Source organism: Lontra canadensis, unplaced genomic scaffold (genome assembly GCF_010015895.1).
Source record: "Lontra canadensis isolate GAN:19392208 unplaced genomic scaffold, GSC_riverotter_1.0 scaffold92, whole genome shotgun sequence".
Classification (NCBI taxonomy): domain Eukaryota; kingdom Metazoa; phylum Chordata; class Mammalia; order Carnivora; family Mustelidae; genus Lontra; species Lontra canadensis.
Genome location: NW_022631086.1, coordinates 1,999,400 through 2,017,567, shown reverse-complemented (window position 1 = coordinate 2,017,567; position 18,168 = coordinate 1,999,400). Strand labels below are relative to the sequence as shown.

Sequence of the window (18,168 nt, the reverse complement as noted above, 5' to 3'; positions counted from 1 at the left end):
GGGTTAAAGCCTCTGACTTCAGCTCAGGTCATGATCCCAGGGTCCTGGGATCGAGCCCCACATCGGGCTCTCTGCTCAGCAGGGAGCCTGCTTCCCCGCCCTCTCTCTCTGCCTGCCTCTCTGCCTACTTGCGATCTCTGTCTGTCAAATAAATAAATAAAATCTTAAAAAAAAAAAAAAGAAGTACTCATATTTTTTTGGTTTCCTGAAGGATTTTCCCAAGGGCTTTATCTATATAAGCCATGCTAAGATCTTATCTATAACAGACAATAGAGATCATATTATCTATGTTTAAGCAGTATTTCGCTGTTAGGAGAAGGGCCTCATCGTCTGTAGTACGAATGAAGGCAGAGGCGAGAGGGGGTGATCCGAGCAGCTTTGTAGTCCTGGTGGTGAAAATAGGAGGGAATTCCTTCCTGGTGGCTGCCAGACCCTCAGAAAGACGGAGCAGGCTCCTCAGATGAGAGTGAATGATAGGATATTGGCAGAAAGAAAATGGCAGAAAATGGTTCTTTTGCAGACAGGAAATGGAAATGGTATCCCTGGAGCTTGATAAGGTGATAAAGCTGCGATTTGAGATTCCCATTCCTTCACTTGAAGTGAAATCAGTCAGCTGGCCGGAGTCGTTTCCAGCAGCTGCCTTCAGCTGTTTGCTCAGAGGTGTGGAAAAGGCAGACGAGTGGGTTTCAGCAAAGTTGGGGTTTTGTCAGTGCGTTTTATAGAGAAGCTAAGAGGTGAGGGGTATTTTCCTGCAGTACATTTGGAAGTGATTTTTTTTCCTCTAATACTATAGCCTTCTTCCCAATCTTGTTTTTCCTCCTTAATAGAACTTTCTCCCCATTTGTGTTCTCAGGGATGTTTGTCTTCCATTTTTTCAGGCGGCAAAGAAGCAGCTGAAATGCTGTCATACCAAAGTGTCCACAATTGAGAAGGATTTTATTGACATGCAAGACCATTGCCATTTGCCTCCTTTTAATTGGAATTAAGCACTTAGCAAAGGCTTACAGTCAGATCATAATGGCTCTTGAGGTTTTGTGCCGTGTGAGCACTAGGCCAACCAGCTTAACAGTAAACTACCAAAAAGGAGTAAGATTTGAGGAGGGAAAGTAGCCTCCAGAGTAAAGACAAAAGGAGGAGCCAAACATGGCAAAGGAGCAAACAGCTTTGCTGGCCCGCATCAACCAAGCAGGCAGGAGATCCTGAAATTGCTGGAGAAGAAGGTCCAGGTTGGGCTCAAGAGCCACATCTACACACCTAACACTGAACTCACCAAAGCCACACAGAGGTGATGGAAAATGTTGCATTCAGTTGATGGATTTATTAAAGCGCCCCATACGTATGCATCACTGTGTGCCTTTGGGCAAATCACTTGTTTTCTTATAAGGTGCAGATCATGCTAATGTATGCTCCTAACCACTTTGTTTTGGAATTCAATGGAATTATGCATGGATATTCACTTTATAAACTCTACACCACTATATACCCAAAAGCAAGAATGCATGAGTCCACAGCCACCTCTATGGGACCACTTTTTATGAGTACTCAAATATTAGTATATTAGGGACAAAAAAAATAGTTATTTTTATTTTATTTTAATTTTAAAGATTTTATTTATTTATTTATTTATTTATTTATTTATCAAAGAGAGAAAGAGCGAGAGAGTGCACAAGCAGGCAGAGTGGCAGGCAGAGGCAGAAAGAGAAACAGGCTCCCTTCGGAGGAAGGAGCCCAGTGCAGGACTTGATCCCAGGACCCTGGGATAATGACCTGAGTTGAAGGCAGCTGCTTAACCGACTGAGCCACCCAGTCATCCCAATTATTTTTATTTTAAATGAAACAGCGGTACCCTTAAATATTATTATTTTACATGAATTGGACTTTGGGACACAGAAGGACTTTTTACTAAAGATCTTTTAATAAATACTCACCTGCTTTGCCTACAAGCTCAGCCCTAGTCTTAAAAGTCTTATAACCTGAAATTAAAATAGAAAAAGAGTACAAACTTAATGGAAAGTTGAAGATGAATGGTTAGAATGACTTTAAATTTTCCCAAGGTATAGTCTGTAGTTCTGAAAAGTTAATTTTTAAAGTGTCTTTCACAGTTGCTATACATTAATTCAATTGTTGTGTTGAAAGTTTTTCTAGGTACCTATAAGCATGCTTTATGGAGAAGAAATATTAGTCCTTACTTTTGGTAAATTAATAATAAAATGTTTTAATTTACAGATTGAGAGTCTTTAATCAGTTAGAAGATGAATTGAATTCTCATGAGCATGAACTATGTTGGCTGAAAGACAAAGCTAAACAAATTGCCCAGAAAGATGTAGCCTTTGCATCTGAAGTCGATAGGGAGGTAAACCGCTTAGAGGTTACCTGGGATGATACCAAAAAACTAATTCATGAAAAGTAAGTAAAAAAAAAAAAAGTCTTTTTTTTTTTTTTTTAACTTTCTATCTTGTGGCACTGGGCTGTTATCTGTTGATTTGCTTTGGTGTGATCAAGATTTGAAAACCTTTTGCCACTTCTGTATTCTGTGTCTCTTTAGTACCATTAGTTAGTCATGCAGAATTTTGTTGTGGAAGTTGTTGAGATGGCAGTGACAGGAGAAATTCACCGGGTGAAAGCAGAAGCTGTCAACAGTTATAAGGTGCTACCAATGAGGCTTAAAACTTTTGAGTTTCTTTTTTTTTGTTTTGTTGTACTTATTTGTAATTAAGGTATGATTTGCATATAGTAAAATTCATCCTGTTTAGTGTATGCCCTTAAACTGTATGAGTTTAATGCACATCTAGTTAATGAGTACACACACATAGTTAATGAGTAACTATTACAACTATCAAATCTCATATAGTCATTTCACCTCCTGAAAAAAATCATCTCATTGTAGTCAGCCCCTCCCCCGCTCCTAGCCCCTGGCAACCTTTGATCAGTTTTCTGTCTCTGTAGTATTGTCTTTCCAGAATCACATATAAATGGATTTTTTCCAGTTTGGATATTATAAATAAAGCATCAATAAATGTTCAGTTTTTTGTGTATACATAAGTTTTTACTGCATTTGGGTAAACAACTTCTTTTAGTCAACACACTAGACATTGTTATGAGTGTTAATAAAGCCCATTTTTTATAGTCAAATTGTATTCCAATTAATAGGCATACCGCAGTTTATTCATTCACCGGTTGATAGATATTCGAGTTCTTTCCAGTTTGGATGACTATAAAAAGAAGCACCTATAAACATTCATGTTCCATTTTTCATGTGTACATAGTTTTTATGACACACTGTAGATTATTAATGTAAGCTTCTAAAAATTTAACCATGTTGTAAAATTTTACCCCATGTTATTGAACATTCTCCTAAATTGTGATTTGTTAGAGATTGTACAGTATTCAGTTATAAGAAGGTATTAGAGTTTATTCAATTATTAGCCTATTTTTTTAACATTTAGGCTATTTCTATTTTTTTCCTCCTATTATAAATATTGGTGTAAAGAGTATAACTTTACATAAATCTTGTGCACATCTTTTTCTTTGGAAAAATTCTTATGCGTGGAATTGTTTGTGCCCACGGGCATTTTATGCTTATAAACAGAAACCATCTTCTTTGACAGTTTTCAGGGGATTCATATTCAATGAAAATTTGTGTTGTTGAAATGGGAAAAAAAATCCTCGTATGTATTTTACTTATTGAGCAGTGGTTTTTTGTTTGTTGGTTTGGTTTGTTTGTTTGTTTTGCTTCCCCTTAATATACACCATTATGATGTAGTTAAATAGTGAAAAAATTGAAAAGCAAAAATTTGTTGGCATCTACATAAGTTTTAGTTGTGAAGAACATATATTTTTTCTTGTCACTGAGGTCACAGATTTTGTTTTAATGGCTGTGTGCATTCTTTTCTCTTGGAGAGCAATTTGGACGTTAGAGTTGACTTGACTGTACTCTTCATCTCAGTAGGTAGAAATATGGCTTCCTCTTGATTCCAGCATCCATCTAAGAATAAATTTACGTAGTTACATATCAGGTCCAGTCATAGGGAACACTTACCTTTCATACATGATAATAAATGATACCTTTTCTTTAATTGCTATAGCCAGGGTCAGTGCTGTGGACTTATTGACTTAATGAGGGAATATCAGAACTTGAAGTCGGCTGTATCTAAAGTCCTAGAAAATGCCAGCAATGTGATTGCAACCAGAAATACTATAAAAGATCAGGAGGATCTTAGATGGGCTTTATCCAAGGTAATAATTCAAAATGTATTTATTTTAGTAGACTACTTAGTAGATCTGATTTTCACATATAATGTTTTTTGTTTTTTTTTTTAGGAATACTGATATCCTAGGATTCTAGCAATCCAAAAAAATGTATAGTTCATTAATATCACTGGTTTCTGCATAAGGTCAACCATGAATTAAATTTCTTAGAGGCAAATGGTTTTGAATGACTGACTTATCACTGATTATTTTATTAATTAAGGAAACATTTATGTCCACAGCATGAAACCGTCAAGAATGAAATGTGTAATAAACAGAAAGAATTGGATAATTTTACCAGTAAAGGAAAACAATTGTTATCCGAGCTGAAAAAAATTCACAGTAGTGATTTCATCTTGGTGAAAACAGACATGGAGAGCACTGTGGACAGATGGCTGGATGTAAGATAATCCACCTGAATTGTATGAACAGTTTAAATATTCACATTTGTCAGTCACTATTTTTGGGTAAAGGATTATTTAAGGATGTGAATTCCATTTTTAGCTTTTTGAAATGTTTTTTTTTTTTAAGGATTTTATTTATTTGAGAGAGAGAACCAGCACAAGCAGGGGGAGAGTGAGTGGGGAGCCTGACTGCAGGGGCTTGATCCCAGGACTCTGGGATCATGACCTGAGCCGAAGGCAGACGCTTAACTGAAGGCAGACGCTTAACCGACTGAGCCACCAAGGTGCCCCTCATTTTTAACTTTTAATGCTAATGTGCAAAATTATATTTTGAAGAAAAAATATATTCACATAAAGTTTAGCATTAATAAAAAAAAAAGTTGTTTGCTTTATTTTCTTAAAATTTTGTGGCAGATTTTCACGGGCACCTGGATGGCTCAGTCAGTTAAGCATCAGACTCTTGATTTCTGCTCAGGTCATGATCTCAGGGTCCTGTGATCAACGCTGGGTTGGGCTCTGTGCTAGGCATGGTAGAGCCTGGTTAAGACTCTCTCTTTCCCACGCCTTCATCCCCCACCTCTTAAAACAAAACAAAGCAAAACAAAACAAAAACTTAGTGACAGATTTTCTAGAATTTCACTTGGTAGCTTCAATTACAACAAATTTATAACTCTAAATATTTTTTCCCAAAACTCTAGAATTATGGATAAAAATTAAAGAATAACTTATAAGTATCCTACAGAATATGAAACTATAATGTGTAATAATTTGGGGCTATAAGACTATAATTTTGCATTGAAAAACATGAGACTTGTAGTTTACATCCTTGGGATTTAGTTCTTGCTCTGTCATTTTCTAGCTATGGGATAGAAGAACAAGTCACTCGATCTCTCTGGAGCTCCACGTCTCAAGCCATACATATTTTATGTAGTACCCAGCTCAAAAATCCAGTGATTCTGTTGCCCTCCTGTTAACCTGCGCTGTATTACTGGAGGTTAAGTTACATAAGCTGAATTACTAAAGTTAGACATTGATAATTATGTACTGTAATCAAATAATTTGGGGACTGCAGAAAACCTTACCTGCTTCCACTTTTAAAAGAACATTCTTATTACAGGAAGACTATTAAATACTAATGCTTTACTTTAAACCTACAAAGTTGGTTGTTATCCTATGTATTTATTTATTCTATAAATATAGTCAGGTCTAATTAATGTCCATTTTTATGTTTCAGTCTTACAAATAAAAGTGCTTACCGTGTTACTTTTAAAAATAAACCCAACACTCCCCTTGGTGGGTGCCTATCCTATTCAACTCAACCTAAGAGTATGTTATAATTGACTCCAATAGACCTGCTCTTAATTTCCCAATTTACAAATGAAAATCAAATGTCTCAGAAATTTGGTCAATTCTCCCAAGGACAGAAACAATTTAGTAACGGTTAGCATTTGCTTGAGTCAAATGCACTAATTCCCTTACAATCATTTTTGTAAAACTTTGTTTTTCAGTGAGAATATAGTTTTTTGATTAAGGCAGCATCAACATTGTTAGTACTTTGGTGGGGAAAGAAGCACCTTAAAGCCTCAGATGAATAATGGTGTGGCTTCTGTTTTCCATCCCAGATGTCCGAGAAAATTGAGGAGAACATGGATAGGCTGAGGGTAAGCCTGACCATTTGGGCTGACGTACTTTCAAGTAAAGAGGAAATCGATGGATGGTCCAATAGTTCCATTCCACAGTTGGCCGAAAGCATCAGCCACCTGAATAACAGCGTCAGAGCAGAAGAAGTCCTTAAGGAATTTGAGGTAAACTGACTCTGTACTTAAAATATTAGTAGAAAAGTGAAAGCCCATAAAATCTCTATTCTTCCCACTTTCCATTCAGCTAAGACTATTACGCCTTCCTACTGTAAAACCAAGTTGAAGGTGTTTGTCATTTAGTAATATTTAGAGGAGTTTGGGTTTTGTTTTTCATTCAAACAAGAAGTTTACTGAGTACTTACCATGTGCCGAACACTTAACCCTAGGTGCTAGGTTCTTCCACTTCCTCTTCGGAAATGGGAGAAAACTGGAGACCAGAGTGTGACAGGTTTCCCCAGAAACTGGCCTTTTAAAGCTCTAGTCATCAGTTTATTTTAAACTTTTTATTTCCATTTCTTGCATTCATTTATTTATTCACTCATCAGATTCTTAATAAGCACCTAAAGTATGTCAGGCACTGTGGTAGACCCGGAGAATAAACGGTAAAACAGATAAAGTCCCTGTACTTGTGGCATTTACTTTATTTAGATTTACACTATGCATGCAAAATGTGCAGTTGTAGTTAGGCTGGGATGAAAAATGAAGTGGATAAGAGGAAACGGTAACAAGAGATAACTTTTTTCATAAAGCATATAATCGCTACTCTCCACGAGGGCACAGATTAGTCACCATTGCATGCCTGGGTGTTCAGGACTGTGCCCAGCACTCAAATGGAACAAGACAGATACGTGACTGCAAGACACGTATCAGGACAGTCTGAAAAAATGTAGGGGAATCAACTCTATGCCTACATTATCTACCTTTGATCCAAAAAACTTTCTAGAGATTTTTAAATCAAACGCCTATTTCTAAGGGCAAACAGAAGTCGAGGAAATTAGCCAGACTGAAAACGCAATCAGGAGAGGATACTGCGGTCTCTTAAGTTCTCTTTGATGTTAAATTAACATTACAGCTCAAAACAGCGGTACCTGCCAGAATAGGGCTCCTACCCGCTCTCAAAAATCAATTATTCAATTTTAAAGACATCTGCAAGCCAGTGTTAAACACAGCCATTATTGAAAATTAACTTACAATTAAATGATATTAAAAATCAAGCTAATGTGGTCCATATACACTATGGAGTATTATGCCTCCATCAGAAAGGATGAATACCCAACTTTTGTAGCAACATGGACGGGACTGGAAAAGATTATGCTGAGTGAAATAAGTCAAGCAGAGAGAGTCAATTATCATATGGTTTCACTTATTTGTGGAGCATAACAAATAGCATGGAGGACAAGGGGAGTTAGAGAGGAGAAGGGAGTTGGGGGAAATTGGAAGGGGAGGTGAACCATGAGAGACTATGGACTCTGAAAAACGATCTGAGGGGTTTGAAGCGGCAGGGGGTGGGAGGTTGGGGGAACCAGGTGGTGGGTATTAGAGAGGGCATGGATTGCATGGAGCACTGGGTATGGTGCAAAAACAAGGAATACTATTATGCTGAAAATAAAAATAAATAAATAAATTTTAAAAAATCAAGCTAATAGATACTTAAAACTTACCACTTTCAATTTCTACTCTACATACAGCTATTATCTAGGCTCTTGAGTTGTAGGTATCCACTTGATCTGCATGGTGGGAATGCAAAGGCCCTGGGGCACAGCAGTGCTTCCCACCCTGTGGGCGGTGACATCATGTGTAGCTCAGAATGCTGGTCAAAGCTGCAAGGCAGGGTCTTTGTTTTTTTTTTTTTTTTTTTGGTGAGCTGATTGTTTAATCGGCACACAATATCCACCTACTGCTGATCTTTGGGATCCAGAAAGCCAGTGGGCATCAACCCCACATTCACGTCCAGGTTTAGTCACTCACAGAGGTGGGTTTCTTTATGGTACCGACCACCTATGTGGTGCAGCAACCAATAACATGAGCAGACCGGATTCGGCTCAGGGCCTGACGGTGCATTGCTGCTGCAACTCAAAAATAAAGCGTGTACATGTGCAGGTGTAAACCTTCAGTTGTTCAGCCCACTCCTGGGGGAAGCCAGGGGCCCCAGCAGTTAGTTCATCACGTCTCACCGGGTAAGTAAATCACTTTCTGAAATGAGGCTCAGGACGTTTGTTAGTGTCCACCAAGAACCAAAATGCTGTATTTAAGTTGAAAGGGATACTTTAGCAAGTGGTGCTTTGTGGCCGAAATAAATAAATAATGAAGTTTACAAGCATCTAATTTGTTCAGTAATGATTCTTTGTTCTACTTTTGTTTTGTGTTAGTGTTGGTGAAATCAATCAATAGCCAAAAAAAAAAAAATTAAAAAAGGTTTTTATTTACAGTAAAAATATTTTAAATTTTTATTTGAAACATTTTTGACGTATTACGTATAGTCTACAGTAATGAGGCATTCCTAATGTGTATTTGCTTTGAAATGCTTCCTCATAAGTGTAATGCTGCCATGGTAGCCAGTGATATTAATGCTAATGTATAAATGACGATTACTGAAAATCCCCACTGACTCAAGACTTTTTTAGTTAGTGTTTAATTTTTTCCAGGAGCTTCCCCCCTCCAACAAAGGAGGGTGGGAAGAAAGTTCCACACACTCCCTCATGTTCGAAGTGAAAGTTAATGATGACATTTTTCCACATGCATAAATAATGAGTCCTCAGAAAATCAGAGATTTTTTTTTTTTAAAGCTCTGGCTTGAAGTTGGGTTAACTCTTGGAATTATTAAGTGCCAAATGTAATATGTCAGTGTTTGCACAAGTTGTGCTTTTTCTCTTTGTCTTTTATTTTGGCAGTCTGAAGTTAAAAACAAAGCCTTGAGACTGGAAGAACTTCACTGCAAAGTTAATGATCTTAAAGAATTAACTAAAAATCCAGAAACTCCACCAGATCTTCAGGTAAGTACTCAGTCAGGTTTGTAATAAGTACTGTATACTAGACTCTATCTCAAATATAATCTCTAATATAATTGATACATAATAACAATAAATAAATGTTATATATTATATATAATACCTATGCATATATTCTCATTATTATTATCATCATAATTTTAAGCAAACATGTGGATCTTACCATATAGGGGGTTAAAACATTAACATCTTTAGAACTCCTTGTGCTAGTATTAATAGCATATTTCTAAGACAAGTATAATAAGATTAGTTCCCGTTTTCCTTAATAAATTTTGGAAGTAGTATCATCCAGCTTGCCTCACGGACCGTTTTCTGTCTGTACCAGAACAGAAACCACACTTATGAATACTGATATTTTTCTAATTCATTTAGTCGGTGATTGGGTTTGGCAAGATCACTATTGCAAACCTCATTCGAGGACTCGCGGATGGCACAGACCCACGGGGGGCCTGGGGCAGGCAGGCTGGACCCACTCTGACCAGCAAGCCTGGACTACGGTGGGGGAGCTCTGGGAGTGGCCAGTGTGGGGGGGCTCTTTGGGCAGCCAGCACCTCAAGCTCCAGGCTAAGTGTCCGCTGCCTTACTTTAACCCATGCATTTCTTGCTGCCCTCATGGATTTTCTCTACCTTTTCCTTCTTCCTGTTGGGCCTTTGTCCTTTACTCACTATTTCTTGCTAACCCCTGTATCTTGCATGTTTATACATTCTCTCTGACCTGAGACTGTGCATCTGTCACTTAGTATCGTCGGTGGACGATACACACATACCAGAATGTTAGAATTTCACCTGAAGCAAGAAGAAGCAAAGGGTGCTAATCATACAGGAAACGAAAAAGGAGTGCTTGTGCCTGCCGCCAGTGTCATGGATATAAATGCGCAACGGCGGCCTCTCGCAGAGTAAAGATGGCGGCAGGGTTTGGGGAGAGAGCTACTGTTGTACTGTGCTCTCTCACAACCCCCTGCCCCCCACACGTACTCAATGAAGAGGTGTTGGGGCACCTGTTCCTTACCTCAAAATCAGGAGAAGAGTTTCAGTGGTACCATCTAGAGAGAATGATGTGCCCCTGCAGCTGGTTGACCCCAGAGTCTCCTCTCTGACTCCCCTGAGAGACTTTATGGGTGAAAGATAGGCTGACTCACTGTTGTTGCTTTTGCCAAAAGAATTGATTGTTTTGGGTGGCGTGCATCTTAGAATCATCTGATGTGAATGCCAGAGTGAGCCTGTGGCCCAGAAGGGAATTATCAGAGGAAAGACAAGGAGAAGGCTTTGGTGTGTGGGTACCTCAGGTCCTCTAGGAAAGCTTTCTGGGGGGGAACAGGCCTCAGCAGCGAGAAGCAGAGCTGCCTACAGGCTGTGGAAGGAGAAACAGGAGAGCACTGCTCGCATGCTGGCAATGCCAGTGGGAGATCCCCCGCGGTGAGGGGAGTCTCAGAAAACCCTGCAGTCTAAGGCCTGTGACAGGAGAGAATGCGAAATGTCACCCGGCCTAGGAGCACAGATGCCAGCTCATAATAGTCATCACAAATTTCAGAGCCCCTCACCCACCTCCTACTGGTCCAGGCCTTTACGGGTCAGAAGCTATAGGACGTGTGGGAATAGAAATAAAGAAAGACAAAGAGGCACTTGTCTCTTTTCTTCATACGGGCTTCCTTTTTGTAGCAGATCTGAGCTGGGGATAAGAAAAAAGCCTTAATTTTAAGTTCAGAGTTTTGATTATTAAATGGGCCTAGATGTTTTAATTGTGGAATTGAAACCATTTTGCAATTTATCATGATTTTATAAGTCCTTTTGTTATCTGCAGGGCCAGAGAAGTCAGGAGCCTGCCCAAAACAAATCATGTGGGAGGAGAGAAGCAGCCTCACTAAACACACTAAAGTGGGAGGCAGAAATAAAATTGCTTTAGGATAAAATCCTGCGGTGGTGTTTGTTCAAAGTAGTGGTTACATCAGGGGATAAAATGTGTGCGTGTTTCCCAGGAAGAAGTAAGAGCAGGGTTTTGGTAACCACCGTGGTAACTGTGGAGGTTGAACTCTGCTTTTGAGAAAACTGATCTTACGTATTCCTTGGCTCCCCAGTCCGAGCTGCTGCTCTAGCATCCAGTGTCAACTGTCATCCTTACTGTTTCCATGTTCCCATCACTTACAATGTTTGGCCACTTGTACCCACTGATTTCCTTTCTTAGAAGAGTTGAATTAGCATCCCAGGTTAGGCTTATGTGCTTTTTACTATTAAACTGCACACGAACAGAGTTCCCATAGAATGAGTGTTCTGGTCTTCACAGATTTTAATGAAATCTTGCTTTATGTTTAGTTTATAGAAGCAGACCTAAGGCAGAAACTGGAGCATGCCAAAGAAATCACTGAAGAAGCCAAAGGAACCTTGAAAGATTTCACTGCTCAGAGTACCCAGGTGGAGAAATTTATTAATGACATGACGAGCTGGCTAGCAAAAGTAGAGGAGTCACTGATGAACTGTGCCCAGACTAAGACATGGGAAGGGCTAAGAAAAGTAAAGGTGGGTAATCACCTATCATTAAGCCTGCACACTTCCAATGGTAATATTATTTTTCCTGTTTTGTGGTGACTGGAATAAAAATAAAACCTTTGCTCTCAGTTATGCCTATATTAGCACCAGGCCAACTAATTCACTATGTTGGACACAGCAAGTAAGTTGTGGTTGGAGAAATGAATGCAGGTAGTAGGAAGTTGAAGATGAATAATCTAAAAATAGAAAGCACGCATTACTGTGGGACCTGCTCATAAGCTGCGTTGTTAATATCTTTTTCAGTAAATGGGTAAAGCCTATAGAAGACCTGTTTGAATTTCCATGACTTTTCAAACTTGAATACCAAATAGTTTTTCATTTCTTAATTTTTATTGGTTGGTATGACTGCTTTTATCTAGGGAAGAATATAAAAAAAAAAAAAGAGAGAGAGAGAGATAGCATTCAACTTCCATGTCATCTGTCCATAGAGATAATGTTCCTGACCAACTGTCTGTCAAGCTTGTGAATTGAGTGTTCAGCATGTGTGATCTGTTCTCTTTAGCATTTTTTCTTACTGTACTTAAGAATAAGGACATATATTTTAGAAGTACTGGTACTTTTGGTGTGGCCTGTGACCCTGAAACAAAGCCCTACTGGCCTATCAAAAAATGTGAACTTGGGTTGTGACTCCGCTGATAGTTTCTAGTCAACTGACTAAATCCAAAGTCATGGGTTGGCATCTCTGAGAACCTCTTCCATTTGCTCGGACTCCTAGACTGTAACCCACAATCTAGTACCTTTCAACAGCCATTTGCAGTTGGTCCCAAGGAGAGCTGGGCAAAATTTTGCAAGTCAACAGATCTATCATGAACACTTTAAAAAAAAGAAAGAAAGAAAAAAAAGAAAAGAAAAGAAAAAAGAAAATCCCACAACAATGTGTACATTACTAAGTAGATTTCAAGAGCATCAGTTTCGAAAAAGTGCCATAGTGGAGTAGAGGGGATATTTCCCTTGAATATCCTTCATGGCATTCTTTCATTGTGTAGGAGATACAAAAGGAACTTCAAAGTCAGCAAAGCAACATCAGCTCTACCCAAGAAAATCTCAACAGTTTGTGCCGCAAATACCATTCTGTTGAGTTGGAGAGCCTGGGCAGTGCTCTGACGGGACTCATAAAGAACCACGAAGCTGTGAGCCAGTTGTGCTCTAAGACACAGGCCAGCCTGCAGGATTCTCTGGAGAAGCACTTCAGTGGTGAGCTCTGACGGGGCTTAGCATGAATCGTTTGTTTAATAGAAAGAATCCAAACCAAATGCTGCTTAGAAACTGCCAGCACTAGTTGGAGAAAACTTTCCAGAAGAAGATCCTTTAAATTCATTTGTGTGTCGAGATTTGAGCAGTGTAAGTGTTGTGCTCAGGCTCTCACCATAAGCTGAGTTCTTCCTCTTTCTCTCCAAGAAAGTAGGAATCCACCATTTTGAGGATTCCAAATTTCATCTGGATTTTCTACATGTAGCTCAGTTGTGTGGAAAATTACTTCCACTGCTGTGATGAAGTAACACAGTGAACTTGGAAATTAGGAGAGGCCATGAAACAGCAGTAGCCGTATAGTTTAGGAAATTGCCAGTCATATGTCCCCGACTGGGCTCTGTGCCTCTGCCATAATGACAAGTTGAATGATGCTCTAAGTCTGCGTGGCCGGAAGAGGAGATGGCTCCTTCCTTTGCCATAAAAAATGGCCAGAGCCTTTCTCCCTTCACTGTCTTCCATATTCATTCAATTATCTTTCTTTACCAAGAGGAAGACAGTGGGAAATCTGGTATTTCAGGAATACAAATTTCTTTTCAGTCTTTCCCCTGAGGTAATTTCTCAGTCCTGCCATGAACAGTCATGTTGTAGTCTATTCTATATTATTATTATTTTATTTTTGAAATATTTTGTATGGCAAGATGCAGTGAGCTGAAGGGCAGAATTAATTCATTGAGCCTAGAGGCTCATTCAATGTTTTGGATGTATTTCTCATTTTTGTTACCTTTTTTTTTTTTCATGTTTGTTACTTTCGAAAGAGTCTATGCAGGAATTCCAAGAGTGGTTTTCTGGAATAAAGGTAGCAGCAAAGGAATCATCTGATCGAACTGGTGATAGCAAAGTTCTAGAGGCAAAGCTCCATGATCTTCAGGTACGAAAGCTGGCAGTGCGCCGTCGTCTTCTCTGAGCTGCACTCCCAGGCCTTGCGGTCAGACCTAAATCATCTCTTTCCACAGATCTTATTTTATTCGAACTTTTCTTCTTCCCTAACAGAACGAGATTTCTTGAGTCAATAGGAGTTTAGCAATATGAAAAGTAAGTTAAGAGAGTAAGTCAGAGCTACAGAATTTCTAGATTCTGTTCTTTTCTTATTTAATGAATTGAACATGTTTTGGAATTCATTCAAAACTAAACCTAGTTTTAATTTTTCTGGCAGTAAAAACATAAATAATTCCATCTATTTCATATCACTGTTGTGGAGGAGGGTTGTTTTGTTTTTAAGACTTTATTTATTTGAGAGAGTGAGAGAGAATGAGAGAGAGCATGAGCAGTGGAAAAAGCAGGCTTTCCCTTGAGCAGAGAGAGTCAGATGCAGGGTCAGTCCCAGGGCCCTGGGGTCATGACCTGAGCCCAAGTCAGACGGTGAACAGACTTAGTCACCTGGTGCCTCATATTGTGGAAGAGTTTTAAAAAGAAGACGTGACTTGTGCTTTTTAATAACCTATAATCCAAATCTGGAGCTAGGGCACACTGAAAGCTATAGATAATACAGGTTTTACAGACTATGAAAAATATATGAATTCAGGAAGGAAAAAGCCATTGCGAAGTAGAGTTCAGAAGTGATGGACTCAACTTGAGTTTGGGACAACTTTTCTAAGTAGCTCATCTGAACAAAACACTGAGTTAAGTATTATTTAAAAACATTTTTTAGGGGCACCTGGGTGGCTCAGTTGGTTAAGCATCTGCCTTTGGCTCAGGTTATGATCCCGGGGTCCTGGGATCGAGCCCTGCATCAGGCTCCTGGCTCAGCAGGAAGTCTGCTTCTCCCTCTGCCTGACAAATACATAAATAAAATATTTTAAAATAAAATAAAATAAAATAAAATAAATATATTTTTTTAATGAATGAGGAATATGAGGATCTTTGCAGCCTAATCAGTGAGGACAGTTATGTAGGTAACTCATGAAAAGCCAGAGTAGCAAGATCATTATAATAAAGGAAGTTGGTTTTCCAGGAGGCATGGTGAATGGAAATGTGCAGTTGTCCCCTTTAAGCTTGTGTCCACGCATGTGATCTTTCAAGGAAGAGGTGCACACCAAGAAAAGAAGGGACCTGAGGGGAGGACTTTGTGTGCAAGGTGGACCAGAAGTGGGGGAGGGGTGCAGGCAGCTCTGCAGTGAGAGGGCATCACGTGAACCTGTGAAGAAGTAGAACCAGGGCTGGGCTGGGTCAGTGAGAGTGGGGAGAGGCTGAGAGCAAGGCCTGGATGAGGACAACCTCCTTTGCAGGCTGGCCTTGTCACAGCTTATTCTTCAGTGGTTCCAGTCCTGGCTGGCACCGTCCTCGGTCATGAGCCTTGAGTCTACCTAGTTGTACGTTCTCACTCTGACCTAAAGACTTTCTGTCTTCAGGCTCTGAGCTGTCTTCTCTTGCTTTTCTATCTCAACTCAGAATTGTAGTCAGTGCTCACACGCCCCAGGGTCCTTGAATAACAGCAAATATTTTCTATTACCTTTATTTCTTGAAACAGAACATTCTGGACTCGATCAGTGATGGACAGAGCAAGCTTGATGCTGTGACTCAAGAAGGACAAACTTTGTACGCACATGTGTCTAAACAAATTGTCAGCAGCATTCAGGAGCAAATTACAAAGGCTAATGAGGAATTTCAGGCATTTCTGAAGCAATGTCTGAGGGACAAGCAGGCTCTTCAAGACTGTGCTTTAGAACTTGGGAGGTAGGTTGTTTTGATAACGTCATCACACAGGGAATGTTTTCAAAGACTGAGAAAAGAGCCACTGTAAATAAACAAATAATATTTGAAAGTACAGGTTCATACTAGGATAATAATTAATTGCTTGAACTTTGATGGGACTGTGGCTTTATTTTCTATATAGAAAAAGTAAGGAATTATATTCACTAGTTATTATAAATGGCCTACATGCATGTGTTTTTGTCCATTTGATTAACTCAAAGTCTGAGAGGTTTGACACACAGGTTTTAGATTATCCAAGTCCTTTCTTTGCTTCCACTTTTTTTTTTTTGAAGATTTTATTTATTAGAGAGAGACTGCGAGAGAGGGAACACCAGCAAGAGGACTGAGAAAGGGAGAAGCAGGCTCCCTGCTGAGCAAGGAGCCTGATTCAGAGTTTGATCCCAGGACCCTGGGACCATGACCTAAGCCGAAGGCAGACGCTTAACAACCGAGCCACCCAGGCACCCCTTTGCTTCCACTTCTGTTGGATTTGAGTAATGACAGAAAACACTGGCCTAATTTCTATGAATGAAGATTCCAATCAGGAAGCTATGTCAACAGGGATGAATATAAAATTAGAAGGAAAAAAAAAGTAGGGGGGATAAAGATGTCAGTATAATCAAAATACCTTTCTGGTCACAGAGTAATTTATTCCTGTCCAGGTTTCTTAGAAAACTTATGTTGTTTTCAAAACTTCTAGTCCCTGTGCTCTTATGCCTATTCAAATCTCCATAAGATACAAAGACATAGAGATGACTTTCCCTTCCTTTCCTATGCTTTCACTGCTGTCCTTAACCCATTGGTCCCAATTCAGAGTCCCTGTTGTAAGACACAAAGTCAAGTGCACATTGACATGGGAATCCAGTCTTGCTGATAACTACCAGCTGATTACCAGGAAATCAATTCAGGATAGGATCTCAAGAGAAAGAGTGAAATAAGCCAAGCAGAGAGATTCAGTTATCATATGGTTTCGCTTATTTGTGGAGCATAAGGAATAACACAGAGGACATGGGGGGATGGAGAGGAGAAGGGAGTTGGGGGGAAATTGGAGGAGGAGATGAACCATGAGAGACTGTGGACTCTGAGAAACAAACTGAGGATTTTGGAGGGGTAGGAGGTGAGAGGTTGGGTGAGCCTGGTGGTGGGTATTATGGAGGGCACGTATTGCATGGAGCGCTGGGTATAGACAATGAATTCTGGAACACTGATAAGAAATTTAAAAAATAAATAAAAATAAAAATACATACATACATACATACATACCCACCCAGGTGGGAATCAATAAAGTTTTTGTTTGTGTTAAAAAAAAAAAAGTGTACACAGCTTAAAAAATAAAAAGGAGAGAAAGTTCCATGATTTTTCATTTTGTTACTGAAATAAGTGGTAATATGGATGGGCTTATTGTTGAGTTTTCTTCCATACTTGGGAAATTCATGAGATTTTAATGGCCATAGACACCGTGACCTCAGATACTAGATGTTACTTATCATAATGAGTGCAGAAGAATTTCTACAAAGTATTTTCTTTTCTGTAGCTTTGAGGATCAGCATAGAAAACTGAACTTATGGATCCATGAGATGGATGAAAGGCTAAGTACAGAAAACTTAGGAGAGAGTAAACAGCACATTCCTGAGAAGAAGAATGAAGTCCATAAAGTTGAAATGTTTCTAGGAGAGCTACTGGCTGCAAGGTATGGTGCTGAAATGGAGCAGGTTCTTTCCCTACTAACAAGTGTTTTTTGTCTGGTTGGTTGGTTATTGGGTTTGGTTGTTAATTGGTTGGTTGGTTGGTTAATTAGTGGTGGTTGTATATGTTTCTGTCCCTAAATGTCTAGAATACAGATGATTGTGCAGTGTTCTCTACAGCAGAGTAGTATTCTAGAGAGAACATAGGGATGGCAGTGTGGATCTATCTGCATCCGCCTCCCTTTGCTCAACAAATTGGACAGGCCACCCATTTCCTGAACTTCTTGATATTAGCCTGTAAGCATTATGCTGCTAAGGAATGCCATACTTTTTTCTCTGAGGTTGTTAGGATGGAAGGTCCTTATAAAGACACTCTACACTTACAGAAATAAGGCTGTGGAACCCATTTCCATATATATTCTTCACACACTTCAACATCTACTTCCATTTTTTTCTTAAATGTATTTGTCAGAGTGAGAGATAACGAGAGAGGAAAGCAGTGGGAATGGCAGGCAGAAGGAGAAGCAGGCTCCCTGCATGTCCAGCCTGGTGCTGGACTCGATCCCAGGATCCCAGGATCATGACCTGAGCTGAAGGCAGGCACTTAACTGACAGAGCCACCCAGGTGCCCCTCTAGTTCCATTTTCTTTCTTTTTTTTTTTTTTTAAAGATTTTTTATTTATTTATTTGACAGACA

At 39.4% G+C, this 18,168-nt stretch overlaps 1 protein-coding gene across 2 annotated transcripts in view; it reads left to right on the top strand.

Moving 5' to 3' along the window:
* Positions 1–18,168, top strand: part of SYNE1 (spectrin repeat containing nuclear envelope protein 1) — a 451,046-nt gene that overhangs the window by 192,072 nt on the left and 240,806 nt on the right. For both annotated transcript variants that reach the window (XM_032836376.1, XM_032836375.1), the window contains exons 41-50: positions 2,227–2,406; positions 4,086–4,236; positions 4,491–4,649; positions 6,275–6,457; positions 9,184–9,285; positions 11,611–11,814; positions 12,831–13,038; positions 13,851–13,963; positions 15,563–15,768; positions 17,321–17,476. In XM_032836376.1, the coding sequence (XP_032692267.1) occupies positions 2,227–2,406; positions 4,086–4,236; positions 4,491–4,649; positions 6,275–6,457; positions 9,184–9,285; positions 11,611–11,814; positions 12,831–13,038; positions 13,851–13,963; positions 15,563–15,768; positions 17,321–17,476 (1,662 nt within the window). The remainder of the gene's footprint in view (positions 1–2,226; positions 2,407–4,085; positions 4,237–4,490; positions 4,650–6,274; positions 6,458–9,183; positions 9,286–11,610; positions 11,815–12,830; positions 13,039–13,850; positions 13,964–15,562; positions 15,769–17,320; positions 17,477–18,168) is intronic.